The following is a 24,913-nucleotide window of genomic DNA, read 5'->3' on the forward strand; positions in this document are numbered from 1 at the left end:
TGCAGCAGTCCTTCAGCGGTATAGGGACTGACGCACAGTCTGCTAAACACTAACACACAACCTGCTTGGTCCACAAAAGTTCTTATAAGGACTGGTAACTTGGTATAGGGTGCTACGGTACATAGGCCTGAGTGCAGTACAGTCTGCTGTTCTGTAAGGACCGCTATCGGTCCACAATACATAGGGTTGCCGTGCACTACTGCTGACTAGTGATGGACGAACTTCCGACGGGACGTTTCGCGAACGCGAAACGCGAACGGACACAAACGTTCGCGAAAACGACCGTTCGCCGCGGGCTCCATTGACTTCAATGGGAGGCGAATTTCGCAAACCTTTAGGTCGAATTTGCGGCCACGGGGTAATTATTAGGGGGTAGCACGTAGTCCCACCACCTGGACAATAGCATAATACATGTATGAGGTGAATTTGGGATCGATAACTACAAGCATTTTTTTTTTATTTGGGAAATTGTTCTGACAATTCAGGACTATGGAGCTAATGAAGGCAATGGAGGAGAGGGAAGGTCAGGGACCAGGGTAGGCAAACAAGAGGGTGCAGGAGATACAGAGCACTGACAGCAGCACCGTAATACAGAGCACTGACATCAGCACCGTGACATACAGCGCTGACAGCAGCTCCGTGACATACAGCGCTGACAGCAGCTCCGTGACATACAGCGCTGACAGCAGCTCCGTGACATACAGCGCTGACAGCAGCTCCGTGACATACAGCGCTGACAGCAGCTCCGTGACATACAGCGCTGACAGCAGCACCGTGACATACAGCGCTGACAGCAGCTCCGTGACATACAGCGCTGACAGCAGCTCCGTGACATACAGCGCTGACAGCAGCTCCGTGACATACAGCACTGACAGCAGCTCCGTGACATACAGCGCTGACAGCAGCTCCGTGACATACAGCGCTGACAGCAGCACCGTGACATACAGCGCTGACAGCAGCTCCGTGACATACAGCGCTGACAGCAGCTCCGTGACATACAGCGCTGACAGCAGCTCCGTGACATACAGCGCTGACAGCAGCTCCGTGACATACAGCGCTGACAGCAGCTCCGTGACATACAGCGCTGACAGCAGCACCGTGACATACAGCGCTGACAGCAGCTCCGTGACATACAGCGCTGACAGCAGCTCCGTGACATACAGCGCTGACAGCAGCTCCGTGACATACAGCACTGACAGCAGCTCCGTGACATACAGCGCTGACAGCAGCTCCGTGACATACAGCGCTGACAGCAGCACCGTGACATACAGCGCTGACAGCAGCTCCGTGACATACAGCGCTGACAGCAGCTCCGTGACATACAGCGCTGACAGCAGCTCCGTGACATACAGCGCTGACAGCAGCTCCGTGACATACAGCGCTGACAGCAGCTCCGTGACATACAGCGCTGACAGCAGCTCCGTGACATACAGCGCTGACAGCAGCTCCGTGACATACAGCGCTGACAGCAGCACCGTGACATACAGCGCTGACAGCAGCTCCGTGACATACAGCGCTGACAGCAGCTCCGTGACATACAGCGCTGACAGCAGCACCGTGACATACAGCGCTGACAGCAGCTCCGTGACATACAGCGCTGACAGCAGCTCCGTGACATACAGCGCTGACAGCAGCTCCGTGACATACAGCGCTGACAGCAGCTCCGTGACATACAGCGCTGACAGCAGCTCCGTGACATACAGCGCTGACAGCAGCTCCGTGACATACAGCGCTGACAGCAGCTCCGTGACATACAGCGCTGACAGCAGCTCCGTGACATACAGCGCTGACAGCAGCTCCGTGACATACAGCGCTGACAGCAGCTCCGTGACATACAGCGCTGACAGCAGCTCCGTGACATACAGCGCTGACAGCAGCTCCGTGACATACAGCGCTGACAGCAGCTCCGTGACATACAGCGCTGACAGCAGCACCGTGACATACAGCGCTGACAGCAGCTCCGTGACATACAGCGCTGACAGCAGCTCCGTGACATACAGCGCTGACAGCAGCACCGTGACATACAGCGCTGACAGCAGCTCCGTGACATACAGCGCTGACAGCAGCTCCGTGACATACAGCGCTGACAGCAGCTCCGTGACATACAGCGCTGACAGCAGCTCCGTGACATACAGCGCTGACAGCAGCTCCGTGACATACAGCGCTGACAGCAGCTCCGTGACATACAGCGCTGACAGCAGCTCCGTGACATACAGCGCTGACAGCAGCTCCGTGACATACAGCGCTGACAGCAGCTCCGTGACATACAGCGCTGACAGCAGCTCCGTGACATACAGCGCTGACAGCAGCTCCGTGACATACAGCGCTGACAGCAGCTCCGTGACATACAGCGCTGACAGCAGCTCCGTGACATACAGCGCTGACAGCAGCTCCGTGACATACAGCGCTGACAGCAGCACCGTAAGCAGCCCCAGGAGGAAGTCAGCACAGCACAGGGATGGTGTGATCCCCTCATAATAAGAACCCCCAGGAGGAAGTCAGCACAGCACAGGGATGGTGGGAGCCCCTCATAATAAGAACACCCAGGAGGAAGTCAGCACAGCACAGGGATGGTGGGAACCCCTCATAATAAGCAGCCCCAGTAGAAATATGACACCGCTCAACCTCTTCAAAGAGGAGGGTAGGGGCATATAGTACGGTGTGCTTTTTTGGGTCAGGGAAGTGAGCCAAATGAATTAAGAAGGTCTGTGTGCTTGATTCCAAAAATTGTTTATAGACATATACATGGTCTACTGATCACATGTGTTGAATTCCTCCGAGATCCATGCCTCATTCATTTTTAGAAATGTGAGGTAGTTAACACTGTGGTGAGCTAGGCGAGTACGCTTATCGGTCACAATCCCCCCTGCTGCGCTGAACGTCCTTTCGGACAGGACACTGGATGAGGGGCAAGCCAACAGTTCGATTGCAAATTGGGCAAGCTCTGGCCAGAGGTCAAGCCTGCCCACCCAGTAGTCTAGGGGTTCATCACTCCTCAGAGCGTCCACATCGGCCGTTAACCCAATGTAGTCGGACACCTGACGGTCTAGGCGTTCCCTGATGCTGGATCCGGATGACACCTGTCGATGGGTCGGCTGAAAGAATGACCTCATATCCGAAGTCACCAACACATCTTCAAACCGGCCTCTTCTTGCAGGCGCTGTTGGATTGGTACCCGCAAATCCTTCTCTGGGAGTGGGAATTGCTCCTCTGCCAGCGCACGCAAAAGCAGAATGCAGCATTTCTCGAAGCAAGGCCTGGAAGTGCTGCATTCTGACAGCCCTCTGCGACGGCGGTAACATTTCCGCCATTTTGTGTTTGTACCGGGGGTCTAAGTACGTTGCCACCCAGTACTGGTCCTTGACCCTCATGCTTTTTATACGGGGGTCCCTATTAAAACACTGGAGCATGAAGGCCCCCATTTGCACTAAAGTGGAAGCGGTGTGGTGGCCTGGCTCCTGCTCATCATCCAGGATAATGTCGTCCTCTTCATTCTCCTCTCCCCATCCTCGCACAACAGGGATCCCAGAAAGGTTTAAAGCATGCTCTTCTTGCTCCTGCTCATCCGCCCCGGCACCATCCTCCTCTGACTCCTCATCAGACTCCTGTTGTTGACTTGTCTCAGATAGAGTAGCCCCCCCTGGGAATTCATCCAGCATTGCGACTTCCTCATCTTCCCGCTCCTGCTCCTCCACAGCCTGATCAATGACACGACGCAATGCACGCTCCAGAAAGAAGGCATAAGGTACCATGTCACTGATGGCGCCATGGCTGCGACTGACCAGTTTGGTGATCTCCTCAAATGGCCGCAGAAGTCTGCATGTGTCGCGCATGAGCAGCCACTGGCGCGGTGAAAAAAAACCCAGCTCCCCAGAACCGTTTCTTTCGCAGAGTTCATACAGGTAGACGTTAACTGCACGTTTCTGCTGGAGCAGCCTATCAAGCATATAGAAGGTTGAGTTCCATCGCGTCGGGCAATCGCAAATAAGACGTCTGACCGGCAGATGGTGTCGCCGCTGAATGTCAGCAAGGCGAGCCATGGCCGTGTAAGATCTTCTGAAATGGGCCGAGATTTTCCTTGCCTGCCGCAAGATGTCCTGGACCCCAGGGTATTTGACAAGGAATCGCTGCACGACCAAGTTTAAGACGTGTGCCATGCACGGCACGTGCGTGATTTTGCCCTGTTTCAATGCGCTAAGCAGATTGGCACCGTTGTCACACACCACTTTACCAACTGTCAAATTGAGCGGTGTTAGCCACTCATCTGCCTGTGAACGCAAAGCTGAAAGGAGTGCCGGGCCAGTGTGGCTCTTTGCTTCCAGGCACAACAGACGCAGCACGGCATGGCAACGTCTCACCTGGCATGTGGAATAGGTTCTGGGGAGCTTGGGCGGTGCAGTGGAAGAGACGCTAGCAGCGGAAAAGGAGGAGGCAGCTGAGGAGGAGAGGGAGGAGGATGGAGTAGGAGGAGGAGAAGAAGAGTCAGGCCTGCATGCAATCCGTGGCGGTAAAACCAAATCTACACGGGTGCCACGGGTTACATGCTTGACGGCCGTCAGAAGGTTCACCCAGTGGGCAGTAAAACTGATATACCTTCCCTGCCCGTGTTTGCTAGACCACGTGTCTGTGGTCAGATGTATCTTGGCACCGACACTGTGTGCCAGAGATACATTCACTTGCCGCTGAACATGGCCATATAGCTCTGGGATGCCCTTCTCTGAGAAATACTTCCTTCCTGGGACCTTCCATTGTGGTGTTCCAATGGCCACAAATTTGCGAAAGGCCTCCGAGTCCACCAGTTTATATGGCAGTAGTTGGCGGGCTATGAGTTCTGACAAGCCAGCCGCCAACCGTTGGGCAAGAGGGTTATCCGGCGTCATCATTTTTTTACGCTCAAACATTAGGCCCACGGAAGCCTGCCTTTTTGCAGAAAAATGTGAGCTTGGCGTGATGGAAGGTGGAGTGGAGGACAATTGTGAGGAGAGAGGAGAAGGAGAAGTAGAAGACGAGGCTGGACGGTGAGAGCCTGCAGTGTGGCTTTGTGTGTTCCGTTGCTCCCACTGGGCTCGGTGATGGCTGCTCATGTGCCTTCTTAAGGCGGTCGTCCCTAGGTGAGTATTGGGCTTACCGCGACTAACGCGTTGACTGCAAAGATTGCAGATGGCAACGCTATTGTCAGCAGCGGACACGTTAAAAAAAGCCCACACTGCGGAGCCATGTGCCGGTGTCCTGGGAGCGCCAGATGTGACCGTACATGGTCGATGACTCGCTCCTGATACATTTGCAGTCTGCTTTGTCCCTGCTGTGCAATGTAAGTCATTGCTGCTTCTCCTCCCTATCTGCTGGTCCATATCTCCCTCTGAACTCCCCTCCTCTTCCTCTCTTGTGGGCACCCACGTGACATCACTAGACACGTCATCATCAACGTCACCTTCCCCACCGCTATAAGTAGAGTAGGCAGCAACACCGGGGACCAACCTCCTCCTTGGGCTGATCTGGGTACTGGCGTCAGACTGCTGAGTAGCGCTTGTTGCTACCTCCTCTTCCTGATCCAATACCAAGAGTGGCTGCGCATCAGAAATGTCCTCTTGATATGGATCGGAAAATAATTCCAGTGACTCAAGCGGAAGGTATGTGGTGGTGGTGGTGGTGGTCGTGTTGTTGGTGGTAGTGTCTTTGGGGGTGCACATAGCAGAGAGTGAAGAAGAGGGTGCAGATCGAGAGGATGAGGAGGGTGCAGAAGAGTAAGGCTGAGCGAGCCACTCAACCAAGTCTGGTGCATCCTTTAAAGTAATTGAACGCACCTTCTGCAACTTCCCACTTTGGCTCAAGCCTGTTGCTCCTGCCCTACCCCTACCACCCCTGCGGAAGGGCCTGCCTCTTCCTCTGCATGTCATTTTTTAAATGACCCTGTGACAAAACTCTTAGTCCCTATACCGCTGAAGGACTGCTGCAGTATAGGTGAGCGGTCAGCAGTGGTGCACGTCAACCCTATCTATTGTGGACCTATAGCGGTCCTTACAGAACAGCAGACTGTACCGCACTCAAGCCTATGTACCGTAGCACCCTATACCAAGTTACCAGTCCTTATAAGAACTTTTGTGGACCAAGCAGGTTGTGTATTAGTGTTTAGCAGACTGTACGTCAGTCCCTATACCGCTGAAGGACTGCTGCAGTATAGGGCAGCGGTCAGCAGTGGTGCACGTCAACCCTATCTATTGTGGACCGATAGCGGTCCTTACAGAACAGCAGACTGTACCGCACTCAAGCCTATGTACCGTAGCACCCTATACCAAGTTACCAGTCCTTATAAGAACTTTTGTGGACCAAGCAGGTTGTGTATTAGTGTTTAGCAGACTGTACGTCAGTCCCTATACCGCTGAAGGACTGCTGCAGTATAGGGCAGCGGTCAGCAGTGGTGCACGTCAACCCTATCTATTGTGGACCGATAGCGGTCCTTACAGAACAGCAGACTGTACCGCACTCAAGCCTATGTACCGTAGCACCCTATACCAAGTTACCAGTCCTTATAAGAACTTTTGTGGAACAAGCAGGTTGTGTGTTAGTGATTAGCAGACTGTACGTCAGTCCCTATACCAATGAAGGACTGCTGCAGTATAGGGCAGCGGTCAGCAGTGGTGCACGTCAACCCTATGTATTGTGGACCGATAGCGGTCCTTACAGAACAGCAGACTGTAACGCACTCAGGCCTATGTACCGTAGCACCCTATACCAAGTTACCAGTCCTTATAAGAACTTTTGTGGACCAAGCAGGTTGTGTGTTAGTGATTAGCAGACTGTACGTCAGTCCCTATACCAATGAAGGACTGCTGCAGTATAGGGCAGCGGTCAGCAGTAGTGCACGGCAACCCTATGTATTGTGGACCGATAGCGGTCCTTACAGAACAGCAGACTGTAACGCACTCAGGCCTATGTACCGTAGCACCCTATACCAAGTTACCAGTCCTTATAAAAACTTTTGTGGACCAAGCAGGTTGTGTGTTAGTGTTTAGCAGACTGTGCGTCAGTCCCTATACCGCTGAAGGACTGCTGCAGTATAGGGCAGCGGTCAGCAGTAGTGCACGGCAACCCTATGTATTGTGGACCGATAGCGGTCCTTACAGAACAGCAGACTGTAACGCACTCAGGCCTATGTACCGTAGCACCCTATACCAAGTTACCAGTCCTTATAAAAACTTTTGTGGACCAAGCAGGTTGTGTGTTAGTGTTTAGCAGACTGTGCGTCAGTCCCTATACCGCTGAAGGACTGCTGCAGTATAGGGCAGCGGTCAGCAGTGGTGCACGTCAACCCTATCTATTGTGGACCGATAGCGGTCCTTACAGAACAGCAGACTGTACCGCACTCAAGCCTATGTACCGTAGCACCCTATACCAAGTTACCAGTCCTTATAAGAACTTTTGTGGACCAAGCAGGTTGTGTATTAGTGTTTAGCAGACTGTACGTCAGTCCCTATACCGCTGAAGGACTGCTGCAGTATAGGGCAGCGGTCAGCAGTGGTGCACGTCAACCCTATGTATTGTGGACCGATAGCGGTCCTTACAGAACAGCAGACTGTAACGCACTCAGGCCTATGTACCGTAGCACCCTATACCAAGTTACCAGTCCTTATAAGAACTTTTGTGGACCAAGCAGGTTGTGTGTTAGTGATTAGCAGACTGTACGTCAGTCCCTATACCAATGAAGGACTGCTGCAGTATAGGGCAGCGGTCAGCAGTAGTGCACGGCAACCCTATGTATTGTGGACCGATAGCGGTCCTTACAGAACAGCAGACTGTAACGCACTCAGGCCTATGTACCGTAGCACCCTATACCAAGTTACCAGTCCTTATAAAAACTTTTGTGGACCAAGCAGGTTGTGTGTTAGTGTTTAGCAGACTGTGCGTCAGTCCCTATACCGCTGAAGGACTGCTGCAGTATAGGGCAGCGGTCAGCAGTGGTGCACGTCAACCCTATCTATTGTGGACCGATAGCGGTCCTTACAGAACAGCAGACTGTACCGCACTCAAGCCTATGTACCGTAGCACCCTATACCAAGTTACCAGTCCTTATAAGAACTTTTGTGGACCAAGCAGGTTGTGTATTAGTGTTTAGCAGACTGTACGTCAGTCCCTATACCGCTGAAGGACTGCTGCAGTATAGGGCAGCGGTCAGCAGTGGTGCACGTCAACCCTATCTATTGTGGACCGATAGCGGTCCTTACAGAACAGCAGACTGTACCGCACTCAAGCCTATGTACCGTAGCACCCTATACCAAGTTACCAGTCCTTATAAGAACTTTTGTGGACCAAGCAGGTTGTGTATTAGTGTTTAGCAGACTGTACGTCAGTCCCTATACCGCTGAAGGACTGCTGCAGTATAGGGCAGCGGTCAGCAGTGGTGCACGTCAACCCTATCTATTGTGGACCGATAGCGGTCCTTACAGAACAGCAGACTGTACCGCACTCAAGCCTATGTACCGTAGCACCCTATACCAAGTTACCAGTCCTTATAAGAACTTTTGTGGAACAAGCAGGTTGTGTGTTAGTGATTAGCAGACTGTACGTCAGTCCCTATACCAATGAAGGACTGCTGCAGTATAGGGCAGCGGTCAGCAGTAGTGCACGGCAACCCTATGTATTGTGGACCGATAGCGGTCCTTACAGAACAGCAGACTGTACCGCACTCAAGCCTATGTACCGTAGCACCCTATACCAAGTTACCAGTCCTTATAAGAACTTTTGTGGACCAAGCAGGTTGTGTGTTAGTGATTAGCAGACTGTACGTCAGTCCCTATACCAATGAAGGACTGCTGCAGTATAGGGCAGCGGTCAGCAGTAGTGCACGGCAACCCTATGTATTGTGGACCGATAGCGGTCCTTACAGAACAGCAGACTGTACCGCACCCAAGCCTATGTACCGTAGCACCCTAGACAGACCAAGTTACCAGTCCTGATAAAGAGCTTTGTGGAACAAGTGAGTTGTGAATGATTAGCAGACTGCAGCAGAAGGGCAGCAGTCAAGTATAATATTCTTTCTATATTTGGAAGAAAGAATATTATACGTGTACAAGCCTATTACCGTACCACTGATACCAGTCCTGAAAAGAACCTTTGTGGAACTAATAGTAACAGCAAGTCTTTAAAATTATCCTCACTGCCTGACACACTGCTTCCTGCCTGTCCCTATACAAATTGGCAAAAAAGAGTAGGCTGGAACGATTAGCTGGAACAGCTCTTTTGTGGACCTGATAGTAACAGCTAATGATGATGATGATGATGATGATGAAGAAAGACTAATCTGGCTGAGCTGTCCCTAAAATAGCAGCATACAGCGCTCTGTCCCTTTATCTAAACTGACAAAAGAAACTCAGGCTGCTGACCTAACACCTATACCAGTCCTGAAAAGAACTTTTGTGTACCAAATAGCTAGCGTTTTCTCTGTCCCTACTCCACACAGGATCCTTTCCCTACAGTGACAGAAGAAAGAATGTAAAATGGCCACCGGATCGGGTGTATTTATAGGTTAGGGGGAATGTCCAAGTGTCCATGAGCTGTCATGTCTCAATTGGTTGTCCTGTAACACATGATAAACGTGTCACGAAAGGTTAAAGTTCTTGTATACATTAAACACGTAAGTCCGCCGGGGCGAACGACGGAAAAAGGCGTTCGAACCCGCGGACGGCGAAAGTCGGAAATTCGCCGCGAAACGACCGCCGGGCGAACCGTTCGGCCATCACTACTGCTGACCGCTGCCCTATACTGCAGCAGTCCTTCATTGGTATAGGGACTGACGTACAGTCTGCTAATCACTAACACACAACCTGCTTGGTCCACAAAAGTTCTTATAAGGACTGGTAACTTGGTATAGGGTGCTACGGTACATAGGCCTGAGTGCGTTACAGTCTGCTGTTCTGTAAGGACCGCTATCGGTCCACAATACATAGGGTTGCCGTGCACTACTGCTGACCGCTGCCCTATACTGCAGCAGTCCTTCATTGGTATAGGGACTGACGTACAGTCTGCTAATCACTAACACACAACCTGCTTGGTCCACAAAAGTTCTTATAAGGACTGGTAACTTGGTATAGGGTGCTACGGTACATAGGCCTGAGTGCGTTACAGTCTGCTGTTCTGTAAGGACCGCTATCGGTCCACAATACATAGGGTTGCCGTGCACTACTGCTGACCGCTGCCCTATACTGCAGCAGTCCTTCAGCGGTATAGGGACTGACGCACAGTCTGCTAAACACTAACACACAACCTGCTTGGTCCACAAAAGTTCTTATAAGGACTGGTAACTTGGTATAGGGTGCTACGGTACATAGGCCTGAGTGCAGTACAGTCTGCTGTTCTGTAAGGACCGCTATCGGTCCACAATACATAGGGTTGCCGTGCACTACTGCTGACCGCTGCCCTATACTGCAGCAGTCCTTCATTGGTATAGGGACTGACGTACAGTCTGCTAATCACTAACACACAACCTGCTTGGTCCACAAAAGTTCTTATAAGGACTGGTAACTTGGTATAGGGTGCTACGGTACATAGGCCTGAGTGCGTTACAGTCTGCTGTTCTGTAAGGACCGCTATCGGTCCACAATACATAGGGTTGCCGTGCACTACTGCTGACCGCTGCCCTATACTGCAGCAGTCCTTCATTGGTATAGGGACTGACGTACAGTCTGCTAATCACTAACACACAACCTGCTTGGTCCACAAAAGTTTTTATAAGGACTGGTAACTTGGTATAGGGTGCTACGGTACATAGGCCTGAGTGCAGTACAGTCTGCTGTTCTGTAAGGACCGCTATCGGTCCACAATACATAGGGTTGACGTGCACTACTGCTGACCGCTGCCCTATACTGCAGCAGTCCTTCATTGGTATAGGGACTGACGTACAGTCTGCTAATCACTAACACACAACCTGCTTGGTCCACAAAAGTTCTTATAAGGACTGGTAACTTGGTATAGGGTGCTACGGTACATAGGCCTGAGTGCAGTACAGTCTGCTGTTCTGTAAGGACCGCTATCGGTCCACAATACATAGGGTTGCCGTGCACTACTGCTGACCGCTGCCCTATACTGCAGCAGTCCTTCATTGGTATAGGGACTGACGTACAGTCTGCTAATCACTAACACACAACCTGCTTGGTCCACAAAAGTTTTTATAAGGACTGGTAACTTGGTATAGGGTGCTACGGTACATAGGCCTGAGTGCAGTACAGTCTGCTGTTCTGTAAGGACCGCTATCGGTCCACAATACATAGGGTTGACGTGCACTACTGCTGACCGCTGCCCTATACTGCAGCAGTCCTTCATTGGTATAGGGACTGACGTACAGTCTGCTAATCACTAACACACAACCTGCTTGGTCCACAAAAGTTCTTATAAGGACTGGTAACTTGGTATAGGGTGCTACGGTACATAGGCCTGAGTGCAGTACAGTCTGCTGTTCTGTAAGGACCGCTATCGGTCCACAATACATAGGGTTGCCGTGCACTACTGCTGACCGCTGCCCTATACTGCAGCAGTCCTTCATTGGTATAGGGACTGACGTACAGTCTGCTAATCACTAACACACAACCTGCTTGGTCCACAAAAGTTCTTATAAGGACTGGTAACTTGGTATAGGGTGCTACGGTACATAGGCCTGAGTGCGTTACAGTCTGCTGTTCTGTAAGGACCGCTATCGGTCCACAATACATAGGGTTGCCGTGCACTACTGCTGACCGCTGCCCTATACTGCAGCAGTCCTTCATTGGTATAGGGACTGACGTACAGTCTGCTAATCACTAACACACAACCTGCTTGGTCCACAAAAGTTCTTATAAGGACTGGTAACTTGGTATAGGGTGCTACGGTACATAGGCCTGAGTGCAGTACAGTCTGCTGTTCTGTAAGGACCGCTATCGGTCCACAATACATAGGGTTGCCGTGCACTACTGCTGACCGCTGCCCTATACTGCAGCAGTCCTTCATTGGTATAGGGACTGACGTACAGTCTGCTAATCACTAACACACAACCTGCTTGGTCCACAAAAGTTTTTATAAGGACTGGTAACTTGGTATAGGGTGCTACGGTACATAGGCCTGAGTGCAGTACAGTCTGCTGTTCTGTAAGGACCGCTATCGGTCCACAATACATAGGGTTGACGTGCACTACTGCTGACCGCTGCCCTATACTGCAGCAGTCCTTCATTGGTATAGGGACTGACGTACAGTCTGCTAATCACTAACACACAACCTGCTTGGTCCACAAAAGTTCTTATAAGGACTGGTAACTTGGTATAGGGTGCTACGGTACATAGGCCTGAGTGCAGTACAGTCTGCTGTTCTGTAAGGACCGCTATCGGTCCACAATACATAGGGTTGCCGTGCACTACTGCTGACCGCTGCCCTATACTGCAGCAGTCCTTCATTGGTATAGGGACTGACGTACAGTCTGCTAATCACTAACACACAACCTGCTTGGTCCACAAAAGTTTTTATAAGGACTGGTAACTTGGTATAGGGTGCTACGGTACATAGGCCTGAGTGCAGTACAGTCTGCTGTTCTGTAAGGACCGCTATCGGTCCACAATACATAGGGTTGACGTGCACTACTGCTGACCGCTGCCCTATACTGCAGCAGTCCTTCATTGGTATAGGGACTGACGTACAGTCTGCTAATCACTAACACACAACCTGCTTGGTCCACAAAAGTTCTTATAAGGACTGGTAACTTGGTATAGGGTGCTACGGTACATAGGCCTGAGTGCAGTACAGTCTGCTGTTCTGTAAGGACCGCTATCGGTCCACAATACATAGGGTTGCCGTGCACTACTGCTGACCGCTGCCCTATACTGCAGCAGTCCTTCATTGGTATAGGGACTGACGTACAGTCTGCTAATCACTAACACACAACCTGCTTGGTCCACAAAAGTTTTTATAAGGACTGGTAACTTGGTATAGGGTGCTACGGTACATAGGCCTGAGTGCAGTACAGTCTGCTGTTCTGTAAGGACCGCTATCGGTCCACAATACATAGGGTTGACGTGCACTACTGCTGACCGCTGCCCTATACTGCAGCAGTCCTTCAGCGGTATAGGGACTAAGAGTTTTGTCACAGGGTGATTTAAAAAATGACAGGCAGAGGAAGAGGCAGGCCCTTCCGCAGGGGTGGTAGGGGTAGGGCAGGAGCAACAGCCTTGAGCCAAAGTGGGAAGTTGCAGAAGGTGCGTTCAATTACTTTAAAGGACGCACCAGACTTGGTTGAGTGGCTCACTCAGCCTTATTCTTCTGCACCCTCCTCATCCTCTCGATCTGCACCCTCTTCTTCACTCTCTGCTATGTGCACCCCCAAAGACACTACCACCAACAACACCACCACCACCACATACCTTCCGCTTGAGTGCAAATGGGGGCCTTCATGCTCCAGTGTTTTAATAGGGACCCCCGTATAAAAAGCATGAGGGTCAAGGACCAGTACTGGGTGGCAACGTACTTAGATCCCCGGTACAAACACAAAATGGCGGAAATGTTACCGCCGTCGCAGAGGGCTGTCAGAATGCAGCACTTCCAGGCCTTGCTTCGAGAAATGCTGCATTCTGCTTTTGCGTGCGCTGGCAGAGGAGCAATTCCCACTCCCAGAGAAGGATTTGCGGGTACCAATCCAACAGCGCCTGCAAGAAGAGGCCGGTTTGAAGATGTGTTGGTGACTTCGGATATGAGGTCATTCTTTCAGCCGACCCATCGACAGGTGTCATCCGGATCCAGCATCAGGGAACGCCTAGACCGTCAGGTGTCCGACTACATTGGGTTAACGGCCGATGTGGACGCTCTGAGGAGTGATGAACCCCTAGACTACTGGGTGGGCAGGCTTGACCTCTGGCCAGAGCTTGCCCAATTTGCAATCGAACTGTTGGCTTGCCCCTCATCCAGTGTCCTGTCCGAAAGGACGTTCAGCGCAGCAGGGGGGATTGTGACCGATAAGCGTACTCGCCTAGCTCACGACAGTGTTAACTACCTCACATTTCTAAAAATGAATGAGGCATGGATCTCGGAGGAATTCAACACATGTGATCAGTAGACCATGTATATGTCTATAAACAATTTTTGGAATCAAGCACACAGACCTTCTTAATTCATTTGGCTCACTTCCCTGACCCAAAAAAGCACACCGTACTATATGCCCCTACCCTCCTCTTTGAAGAGGTTGAGCGGTGTCATATTTCTACTGGGGCTGCTTATTATGAGGGGTTCCCACCATCCCTGTGCTGTGCTGACTTCCTCCTGGGTGTTCTTATTATGAGGGGCTCCCACCATCCCTGTGCTGTGCTGACTTCCTCCTGGGGGTTCTTATTATGAGGGGCTCCCACCATCCCTGTGCTGTGCTGACTTCCTCCTGGGGGTTCTTATTATGAGGGGATCACACCATCCCTGTGCTGTGCTGACTTCCTCCTGGGGCTGCTTACGGTGCTGCTGTCAGCGCTGTATGTCACGGAGCTGCTGTCAGCGCTGTATGTCACGGAGCTGCTGTCAGCGCTGTATGTCACGGAGCTGCTGTCAGCGCTGTATGTCACGGAGCTGCTGTCAGCGCTGTATGTCACGGAGCTGCTGTCAGCGCTGTATGTCACGGAGCTGCTGTCAGCGCTGTATGTCACGGAGCTGCTGTCAGCGCTGTATGTCACGGAGCTGCTGTCAGCGCTGTATGTCACGGTGCTGCTGTCAGCGCTGTATGTCACGGAGCTGCTGTCAGCGCTGTATGTCACGGAGCTGCTGTCAGTGCTGTATGTCACGGAGCTGCTGTCAGCGCTGTATGTCACGGAGCTGCTGTCAGCGCTGTATGTCACGGAGCTGCTGTCAGCGCTGTATGTCACGGTGCTGCTGTCAGCGCTGTATGTCACGGAGCTGCTGTCAGCGCTGTATGTCACGGAGCTGCTGTCAGTGCTGTATGTCACGGAGCTGCTGTCAGCGCTGTATGTCACGGAGCTGCTGTCAGCGCTGTATGTCACGGAGCTGCTGTCAGCGCTGTATGTCACGGTGCTGCTGTCAGCGCTGTATGTCACGGAGCTGCTGTCAGCGCTGTATGTCACGGAGCTGCTGTCAGCGCTGTATGTCACGGAGCTGCTGTCAGCGCTGTATGTCACGGAGCTGCTGTCAGCGCTGTATGTCACGGAGCTGCTGTCAGCGCTGTATGTCACGGTGCTGATGTCAGTGCTCTGTATTACGGTGCTGCTGTCAGTGCTCTGTATCTCCTGCACCCTCTTGTTTGCCTACCCTGGTCCCTGACCTTCCCTCTCCTCCATTGCCTTCATTAGCTCCATAGTCCTGAATTGTCAGAACAATTTCCCAAATAAAAAAAAAATGCTTGTAGTTATCGATCCCAAATTCACCTCATACATGTATTATGCTATTGTCCAGGTGGTGGGACTACGTGCTACCCCCTAATAATTACCCCGTGGCCGCAAATTCGACCTAAAGGTTTGCGAAATTCGCCTCCCATTGAAGTCAATGGAGCCCGCGGCGAACGGTCGTTTTCGCGAACGTTTGTGCCCGTTCGCGTTTCGCGTTCGCGAAACGTCCCGTCGGAAGTTCGTCCATCACTACTGATCAGTCCTAGACTTGATATTGTTCTTAAGATCCCTTTCACACTGAAGCGTTTATCAGGCGCTACAGTGCTAGCAATAGCGCCTGTAAAGCGCCTGAAAAAAGCCTCAGCTGCAAACCCAGTGTGAAAGCCCAAGTGCTTTCACACTGGGGCGCTGTGCTGGCAGGGCGTCACAAAATGTCCTGCCAGTAGCTTCTTTGCAGCGGTGTAGGAGCTCCTCCACCACTCCTTCCCATTGAAATCACTGGGGCAGCGCTGCTATACCACTGGCAAAGCGCCTCTGCAGCGGCGTTTTGTGGGCGGTTTTAACCCCTTTTCGGCTGCTGGCGGGGGTTAAAACCACCCTGCTAGCGGCCGAATAGCCCCACTAAAACGACGGTATAGCGGAGCTAAAAATAGCACCGCTTTACAGATGTGGCCCGGGGCGGCTCAGTGTGAAAGGGTTCTAAAGGATAAATATAATAGTTTTTGTTCTTTTATTTACAATTTGTAACAAGGGGTTTGCCAATTGATAAATTGAAGTTTTTCTTCCTTATTATGGCATCATATGATATCACAAGTATCCTCACCCCATAATTTCCTGGACCCTCTGCCATTTGGGTTCCTGTCATTACAACTCCTTTGTGAAGAGCTCTCCATCCTGGAAATGGCAACATGTTGGCGACCTTTCCAGTGATTGCGCCATTGGCCATGCTTGTTAGTTCCTGCTCGGGTCTGGTTTATAAAGTGTTAATAAGAGCAGTATATGTCTCTGGAAGGCTGTAGAGGAGCAGGGTAACAATATGGTTATCTTTGATGTCCTCTACAATGGCGTGTAGCTGCTCTATGATTTCTATCTTTTTAGTGGTCACACATATGCTGGCCTTCTTCTAGTCTCATCTTATACAACTTTCTTAGCTTGCTGTTTAGACTTGAACACTCATGCAGTTTCTGTAATGAAGTCCACATACCTTTGGCCATTTTCTCTGTCTTATGTGGATAAGCTGGTCATCTTCCACTAGTACGTTTATGGTCGCTTTTGCCTGTCTATCCTCCCTATCCCAGTCCTCCGTTTCTCCATTTGTTGGTCTGCCTGTAGTCAGCATTTGCCATAAGTCATCCTTGCTGAGAAACACTTCCAGTTTAAACTTCCACAGCTGGTAATTGGCATTGTTAACCTTTGCAATTACAAACTTCACATCTGAACTGCTTGCCATCTTCCTGTAGCTTGTATACAGTACTCACTGACTCACTGTAGAATTCTTTCCAGTGCCTGTTTGGCTTGTAGTATCCTCTCCAATGCCTGGGTTCCAGGGACCCATGACCTGTTGTACAGTGTATTGAAACATGCGCTGGAAGCTTCTTGTATACAGCAGAACACCTTTACTTTCATGTGACGGCACTGGTGCTTTATGATAATTATGATACCTTTATCATGGCTTCCTGTTTCTGTCTACATGATGTAAAACCATGATAATGATATCCTCCATGAAAGTAAAGGTGTTCTGCTGTATACAAGAAGCTTCCAGCACGTTTCAATACTCTGCACAACAGTGTTTACATCTAGAGTGGAGGCAGTTATTTTCCCCAGAAAAGGGCTGGCAGAAAAACCGGGGAACCTAAATGGGTCCCACTAGAGAGGTCCAACTAAAGAAAGACCTTTTGATCCACAACACAGATAGAAAGTGTCCTCTATCCAGCCAGTGGCCATGTTGGGTTAGCCTGTATATCAATGAGATATAGTGATTTTCTCAAATCAGAGTGTGCATTCGTTCTAGCCATGTTTGAGTTCATATAAACTCATATCAATTCATATAAACTTGTTTTTACCGGGGATGACAGCTGACTAAATAATTATCATACTTTGCAAAATTTGAGGTTCAGTGCTGCCCCTCTGCTCTTCCCAGGCACCAGCCCACAAATGTTTATAGGTTAAAGATAACCCTGGTGTAAACAGCTAAACCATGATAATTCTGACCGTATATCTGTTAAAAGGAATTGCACTTTAAAACAAAATGCACTTATCCTTTTTGCCTTCTCCCACTAACCTAACCAACCCTCCACAAACGCATACTTACCTTGATCTGATGAATGCAGCTTTGCTTGATCTTATGAATGCAGCTTTGCCATTTTTTTTCTACATCCAGAGCTGCAAGTCTTTACTGTCTTGGCCATGCCTGTGAATTACAACTCCTTTGTGAATAGCACAGCAGTGTGAAGGGCATGGGGGTACTACACCATAACTGGCGTTGTTCATAGGCACCATTTGGATACAGCAGAGGGCCAAATCTGCAGTCCCTGCTGTACAATCATATCAGAATCGCTCAGTGGAGTTTAGAGAGCCACTAAAGTAGGTTTAATGTGGGTATTAAATAATAGGATAAATATATATATATATATATATATATATATATATATATAGCTGTTCCTGGAGATTGGAACATAATGCAAACCTAAGCTTTGCCCATGCATGGGAAAGTAACAGGTTTAATTGAATGGCTCCTCCCCGTCTTTCTTTTCACATATGGTAGGAGCATGCAACTTACTGCAGCTTCTCTCATGTGACGGCACTGGTACTTTATGATTGGCCCAGTGCTGTCACATGGGGGTGGGAGATGGTCTAGTGTAAGCTTTAATCTGGACAAGCATATTTAACCACTTTCACCCCCTTCCTGCCCAGGCCAATTTTCAGCTTTCAGTGCTGTCACACTTTGAATGACAGTTACTCAGGCATGCAACACTTCATTTTATTTTCGTTATTATTTTAGACAGATTAAGCTTTATTTTGGTGGTATATAACCACTGGTGTTTTTATTTTTTGCTAAATAAATAAAAAAGACAAAAAATTGTTTTTTTTTAGTTTCTGTTATAACATTTTGCAAATAATAAATATTTCTTCTTCACTGATGTGTGCTTAAGGCCGCGTACACACGCGGGGACTGTTCGCTCAACTTTGTCCGCTGAACAGTGTTTCGGCGGACAGTCCGCTCGTGTGTGGACTTCAGCGGACAGTTTCAGCGGACAGTCTGACGAACAAAGTTTTTCGGAAATTCCGTAAAACTGTCCGCTGAAACTTGGTTTGAGCGGACAGTCCGCCCGTGTGTAGGCTTGTTCGTCAAACTAAGTTCCGCGCATGCTCAGAAAGGATTTACACGCCGAAGGTTGCATTGCAGTGTATAGGACGTCGTATTTCTAGTCCCGTCGTACGTGCCGTTCACGTCATCGCGCAAGTTTCAGCGGACTGTTCGTTCGTCGTGTGTGGCCAAGTCCGTCCATGCTAATTTTGAGCGGACTGTCCGCTCAAACTGTTTGACGAACAAAGTTGGGCGAACAGTCCCCGCGTGTGTACGCGGCCTAAGAGGCTGCACTGATGGGTACTGATAAGGCTGTGCTGATGGGCATTGATGAGGTCTTGCGCTGATAAGCACTGATGAGGCTGTGCTGATGGGCACTGATGAGGCGGAATTGAGGCTGCGCTGATGGGCACTGATGAGGCGGCACTGATGGGCATTGATGAGGTGGAACTGATGGGCACTGATAAGGCGGCGCTGATGGGCACTGATGAGACTGCGCTGATGGGCACTGATGAGGCTGCACTGATGGGCATTGATGAGGCAGCATTGATGGGCATTGATGAGGCGGCACTGATGGGCACTGATGAGACTGCGCTGATGGGCACTGATAGCGCTGCACTAATGGGCACTGATGAGGCTGCGCTGATGGGCACTGATGAGGCTGTGCCCTGATGGGCACTGATGAGGCTGCACTGATGAGGCTACACTGTTGGACACTGATGGGCACAAATAAGCTGCACTGATGGGCGGGGAGTGTTAGATGCACTAGCACATTTAAAGACACCAACAAATTGAAGTCATACTCCAGATAATACTTTATGATAAGTTACAGCAACATTTCTTTTACTTTTGGGATAAAGGTTTTACATTAATAAAATCAGATCATTGTAAGGACCCCTGCCAGTGTTAAATGATTTGTCTCATCCCTATAACTGCTTGTTCTATTGAAAAAGAGATGTATTGGCTGGATCACCAGATGAAAATAGAAGAAAGAAAGCCTAAAATTTTAAACTAATGTAGCCATCTAAGAATTGGTATGCTGCAATACAATAAATGTTTGCTTTTGGGTTTTAGCCTCTCACAATATTATTAACGATTTATATAGCGCCAACAGTTTACGCAGCGCTTTACAATGTATAGGGGGGACAACACAATTACAGTACAATACAAAAGGTACAGGAGGGCCCGTCTCATAGAGCTTACATTCTAAAGGGAGGGGGTGGTGGTACAAAAGGTAATAGCTGCAGAGAATGATTTGATGGGGGTGAACAATATGATTTTAATGAAATTTGGCAAGGAAACAAATCATCCAAGATAATTTGTTAACTTATAATACCATCAAAGACACACAATTCCAGGGTTTTACAGCACTTATTCAGCAAAGCAAAGAGCAATCCATAAAATGGAGCAAGCCATAATACCCGATTAGCAATCACCTATCACTGATAGAACTATAAAGTTTTGGGCTAGCGAACTGCATATTATTGCTGCTCTTTGCAGTGAGTTAGAAAATAAACCAAAAACAGTCCAAAAAATGTCTGCATTTAAAAAATTGAAACATAGAGACTGGTTCATTAACCACATTATTCTAATGTATTTATTTCTTTGCATTGAATAGTACATTATATGGAAATCTCAGCAGTAGCCTAGGGGCATGCTTGTAGACCAGAATAATTATAATCTAATTATGTCTAATGAAGCTTTTTTTTGTATAGCAATGAGAATAATTTCTGTTTTTAGATTTTAGATTTCGGGCTGGCTCGCCAAACGGAGAGTGAAATGACTGGATACGTGGTGACACGCTGGTACAGAGCGCCGGAAATTATTTTAAATTGGATGCACTACAACCAAACAGGTGACTGGGACTTCATTAGGACTTCATTAGGATTTTCAGAAATGCCATGCATTTTGCAAAATTGAGGCAAAAGTGTAACTTGACAGAGTAACCAACTGAGAAGTACCAGTATGGGCAAGATATATAGGGCCACATTAGAGATGGCAATGAACCATTTACACCAGTTCTTACTATCAAATGAGCTTAAAATCTGTTGCCTCTACCGTACAAATGCTCTTGCTTCAATCTGGGCAAAACCTGATTGACCTGCATTTTGGGTGTAAAATGGTGCACCTCAAGGAAATCCATGCACATATGGGAAGAAACTGAAAACACTGTATAGTGACCATAAAGAAAGACATCATGTGCAGGCAGCTTCAAAACAGTGTTATGTATGTCAGTAGACTAGAAAAAAGGAATATACAAGGCCCTCAGGCATACTAACCCAACTCTTGCTCTCTTTACAGTGGACATTTGGTCTGTTGGATGCATCTTGGCTGAAATGATCACTGGCCGTGTTCTGTTTCCAGGAGGAGACTGTATCCTTTTGTGAGAATTTTGTATAAATGTCAGTAAGGGCCAGTTTTGGAAGTGGCTGTCATGTCTCTGGTAGAGGAACCTGAAGTGATGTGGATGACCTCTCCTATACCTTCCGCTCAGGGCTCCCAGGAAAGTGACAGGTGGTGCAAGGGCATGGAGTGGCATGAGTGCCTCATAGTTCTTGGCAGCAGTTGGAATGAGTTGATAGGCTGAACATCAGCAGAGTCAGACCGGGCAGCAGGCAGAAGATCAGAGAAGTACAAAAAAGTGGCAACCACCCCACCCTACAACTGGTCTTTGCAGCAAGGTGCACATGGAAAGTAATGCCGCGTACACAGGATCAAACAATCCGGTGGAAAAGTCCAGCAAACTCAAGTCCGCCAAACAATCCCCCCGTGTGTAGCCTCTGGCATACTTTTTTGACCCGAAAGTACGGTGGACTTAGAATGCCGTGTTGCACTCCAATCTTCCCGCCGGACTCGCATTTCGGTGGACAATCTGGCCGTGTGTATGCCAGTCCGCCATACTTTTGAAATGAGCGGACTTTTCCCGCCCGGAGAAAAGTCCGCTCATTTTGAGCGGGTCTCCAGGTAGGCGGGGCCCGCGAAGGAGACGTCGCTGGCCCCGCCGCCTGGTATGGACTTAAAGGGGAACCCCAACGGCGGAAAAAGACGGCGTGGGGGTCCCCCCCAAGTCCACAAAAGACCCTTGTCCGAGCACGCTACCCGGCCGGCCAGGAAAGGGGGGGCGAGCGAACGCCCCCCCCTCCTGAGCCGTACCAGGCCGCGTGCCCTCAACATGGGGGGTGCCTTGGGGAAGGGGGGCCGCGCGCCCCCCCACCCCAAAGCACCTTGTCCCCATGTTGATGAGGACAAGGGCCTCTTCCTGACAACCCTGGCCGTTGGTTGTCGGGGTCTGCGGGCGGGGGGGCTTATCGGAATCCGGGAGCCCCCTTTAATAAGGGGGCCCCCGGATACCGGCCCCCACCCTATGTGAATGAGTATGGGGTACAATGTACCCCTACCCATTCACCTGTAAAATAAAAGTACAAAAAAAACCACAACACACGAGATAAAATACTTTATTGCACAGCTCCGGGGGTCTTCCGTCTTCGGGGGTCTTCTCGCCGGACTCCTCCGCTATCTTCTTGTAGCTCTTTTGCTAGCAGAGGAGCCCGGCTTTCTTCCTCGCCGCCGGCCTCTTCTTCCGACTTCGGGGGTCTTGTCCCCCTCTTCGGTTCTTCTGCCGGGCCACCGCGCCTTCTTATAGCTCTTTTACAGGCGGTGGCCCGGTCTTCTGTCGCCGCCGCCTTCCGTTCTTCTTCTTCTTCTTCTTCTTCTCCTTCTTCTCCTGGAGATGTTGACTCGACGATCTCTCCGGCCGCAATGCCAGGGACGCGCTGCGCTGCCACTTATATAGGGACAAGGGGCGGTGTCACATGGGTTTATGTCACATGGGTTGGTCACATGGGTTGATGACACATGGCGACAGTCCCAGCATCCTCCGGGACTGTGACATCGTAAGGGGGCGGGGTCACTATGTGACCCCAACCCATGTGACATAAACCCATGTGACACCGCCCCTTGTCCCTATATAATTGGCAGCGCAGCGCGTCCCTGGCATTGCGGCCGGAGAGATCGTCGAGTCAACATCTCCAGGAGAAGAAGGAGAAGAAGAAGAAGAAGAAGAAGAACGGAAGGCGGCGGCGACAGAAGACCGGGCCACCGCCTGTAAAAGAGCTATAAGAAGGCGCGGTGGCCCGGCAGAAGAACCGAAGAGGGGGACAAGACCCCCAAAGTCGGAAGAAGAGGCCGGCGGCGAGGAAGAAAGCCGGGCTCCTCTGCTAGCAAAAGAGCTACAAGAAGATAGCGGAGGAGTCCGGCGAGAAGACCCCCGAAGACGGAAGACCCCCGGAGCTGTGCAATAAAGTATTTTATCTCGTGTGTTGTGTTTTTTTTTGTACTTTTATTTTACAGGTGAATGGGTAGGGGTACATTGTACCCCATACTCATTCACATAGGGTGGGGGCCGGTATCCGGGGGCCCCCTTATTAAAGGGGGCTCCCGGATTCCGATAAGCCCCCCGCCCGCAGACCCCGACAACCAACGGCCAGGGTTGTCAGGAAGAGGCCCTTGTCCTCATCAACATGGGGACAAGGTGCTTTGGGGTGGAGGGGCGCGCGGCCCCCCTTCCCCAAGGCACCCCCCATGTTGAGGGCACGCGGCCTGGTACGGCTCAGGAGGGGGGGGCGTTCGCTCGCCCCCCCTTTCCTGGCCGGCCGGGTAGCGTGCTCGGACAAGGGTCTTTTGTGGACTTGGGGGGGACCCCCACGCCGATTTTTTTCGGCGTTGGGGTTCCCCTTTAAGTCCATACCAGGCGGCGGGGCCAGCGACGTCTCCTTCGCGGGCCCCGCCTACCTGGAGACGCGCTCCAAATGAGCGGACTTTCCTCCGCGTGTGTGGGCGAGTCCGTTCATTTCAAAAGTAGGGCGGATAGTACGGCGGACTTAGTGCGCCGTATTAGTCCACTCAAAAAGTGCCGTGTGTGGGCAAGTAGCCCGTTCGGAAAGTCCGACGGACAGTCTGGCGGGAAGTCCGCCAGACTAAGTACGTCGGACATACCGCTACGTGTGTACGCAGCTTTAATGCACATGACAAACAAACAAAATATTTCCCAGCACACTTACCACCCAGCCTACAAAACAACCAAATTGACCCCATCTAAGGCCGCGTACACACGGGCGGACTGTCTGACGGACTTGGTCCGCTGAAACGTGTTTCAGCGGACAGTCCGCTCGTGTGTGGGCTTCAGCAGACTTTTTCAGCGGACAGTCTGGCGGACTAAGTCTTTCGGAATTTCCGTAATATTGTCCGTCCAACTTTGGTTTCAGCGGACAGTCCGCTCGTGAGTAGGCAAGTTGGACGGACTAAGTATGGTGCATGCTCAGAAAGGATTTACACGGCCGAAGGTTGCATTGCAGTGTATTGGACGTCGTATTTCTAGTCCCGTCGTACGTGCTGTACACGTCATCGCGCAAGCTTTCAGCGGACTGTCTGTTCATCGTGTGTGGTCAAGTCCGTTCATTCAAAAGTAGGACGGACTGTCTGTCGGATTGTCTGACGGCCTTAGTTGGCCAGACAGTCCGCCCGTGTGTACGCGGCCTAAGAGTTTACGTTAAAAACAGAGGATTTTTGTTTGCACACATTTGCAAATATATGCGCATGCCACATTGTCCATGCTAAGGGACCTTTTTTTTTTTTTTTTCTTTTTTTAATTCTCTTCATTGGTATTTCCAAAGAAGTAAGAAAGTTACAATACAGAGCCTTTGAGCATTGTCCAGCTCGAGAAATACAACTTATAAACAGGTAGATAACAGGTTATCTACCCAACAATACAACAGATCAACCTAAAATTCAACTGCTCTATCTTTCCATTTTAAAAAGCGATGGAATTAGAATGTGCTGCACTTCTTCAATAGGAGGGAAATGTCCCAAGAGGAAACTTTTGTACTAGGCCTAGTATTCCGAGGGATTGAAACAGAGGAATATTGTGAGAGTTTTAGCTGGTCATCTTATAGTAAGAGTAATTAGAGCACATCAGATATAACCCCTATTCTTGAACAGCATTAGTGGAGATAAATTCCAGACATATTTTCCACACGTTGTCGAATTTAGCATTACACCCACTAGAGTGATATGTTGTTTTAATTAATGGAATTGCAGAATTGATCAGAGATTTCCAAGAATTCAGGCAGGGAGCCTCTGATTGTTTCCATGTTAGTAATATTTCTTTACGGGCATAAAAGAGCAATAGTCTTATGAGGGTCTTGTTTGTGTGCGGTGCGCACCAGGCCCAGCAAACAAATCGATACAGTCTGTGGGATTAGAATTTTTAAAAGCG

At 50.0% G+C, this 24,913-nt stretch overlaps 1 protein-coding gene across 1 annotated transcript in view; it reads left to right on the top strand.

The window, feature by feature from the left end:
• LOC143927635 (mitogen-activated protein kinase 12-like) overlaps positions 1-24,913 on the top strand; it is an 80,005-nt gene that overhangs the window by 30,690 nt on the left and 24,402 nt on the right. The window contains exons 7-8 of the mRNA XM_077451817.1: positions 20,380-20,494; positions 20,941-21,012. Of these exons, the coding sequence (XP_077307943.1) occupies positions 20,380-20,494; positions 20,941-21,012 (187 nt within the window). The remainder of the gene's footprint in view (positions 1-20,379; positions 20,495-20,940; positions 21,013-24,913) is intronic.

The sequence above is a fragment of the Lithobates pipiens genome, unplaced genomic scaffold, assembly GCF_037356315.1.
Source record: "Lithobates pipiens isolate NorthernLeopardFrog02 unplaced genomic scaffold, aLitPip1_a1.2 Scaffold_23, whole genome shotgun sequence".
NCBI classification, from domain to species: Eukaryota; Metazoa; Chordata; class Amphibia; order Anura; family Ranidae; genus Lithobates; species Lithobates pipiens.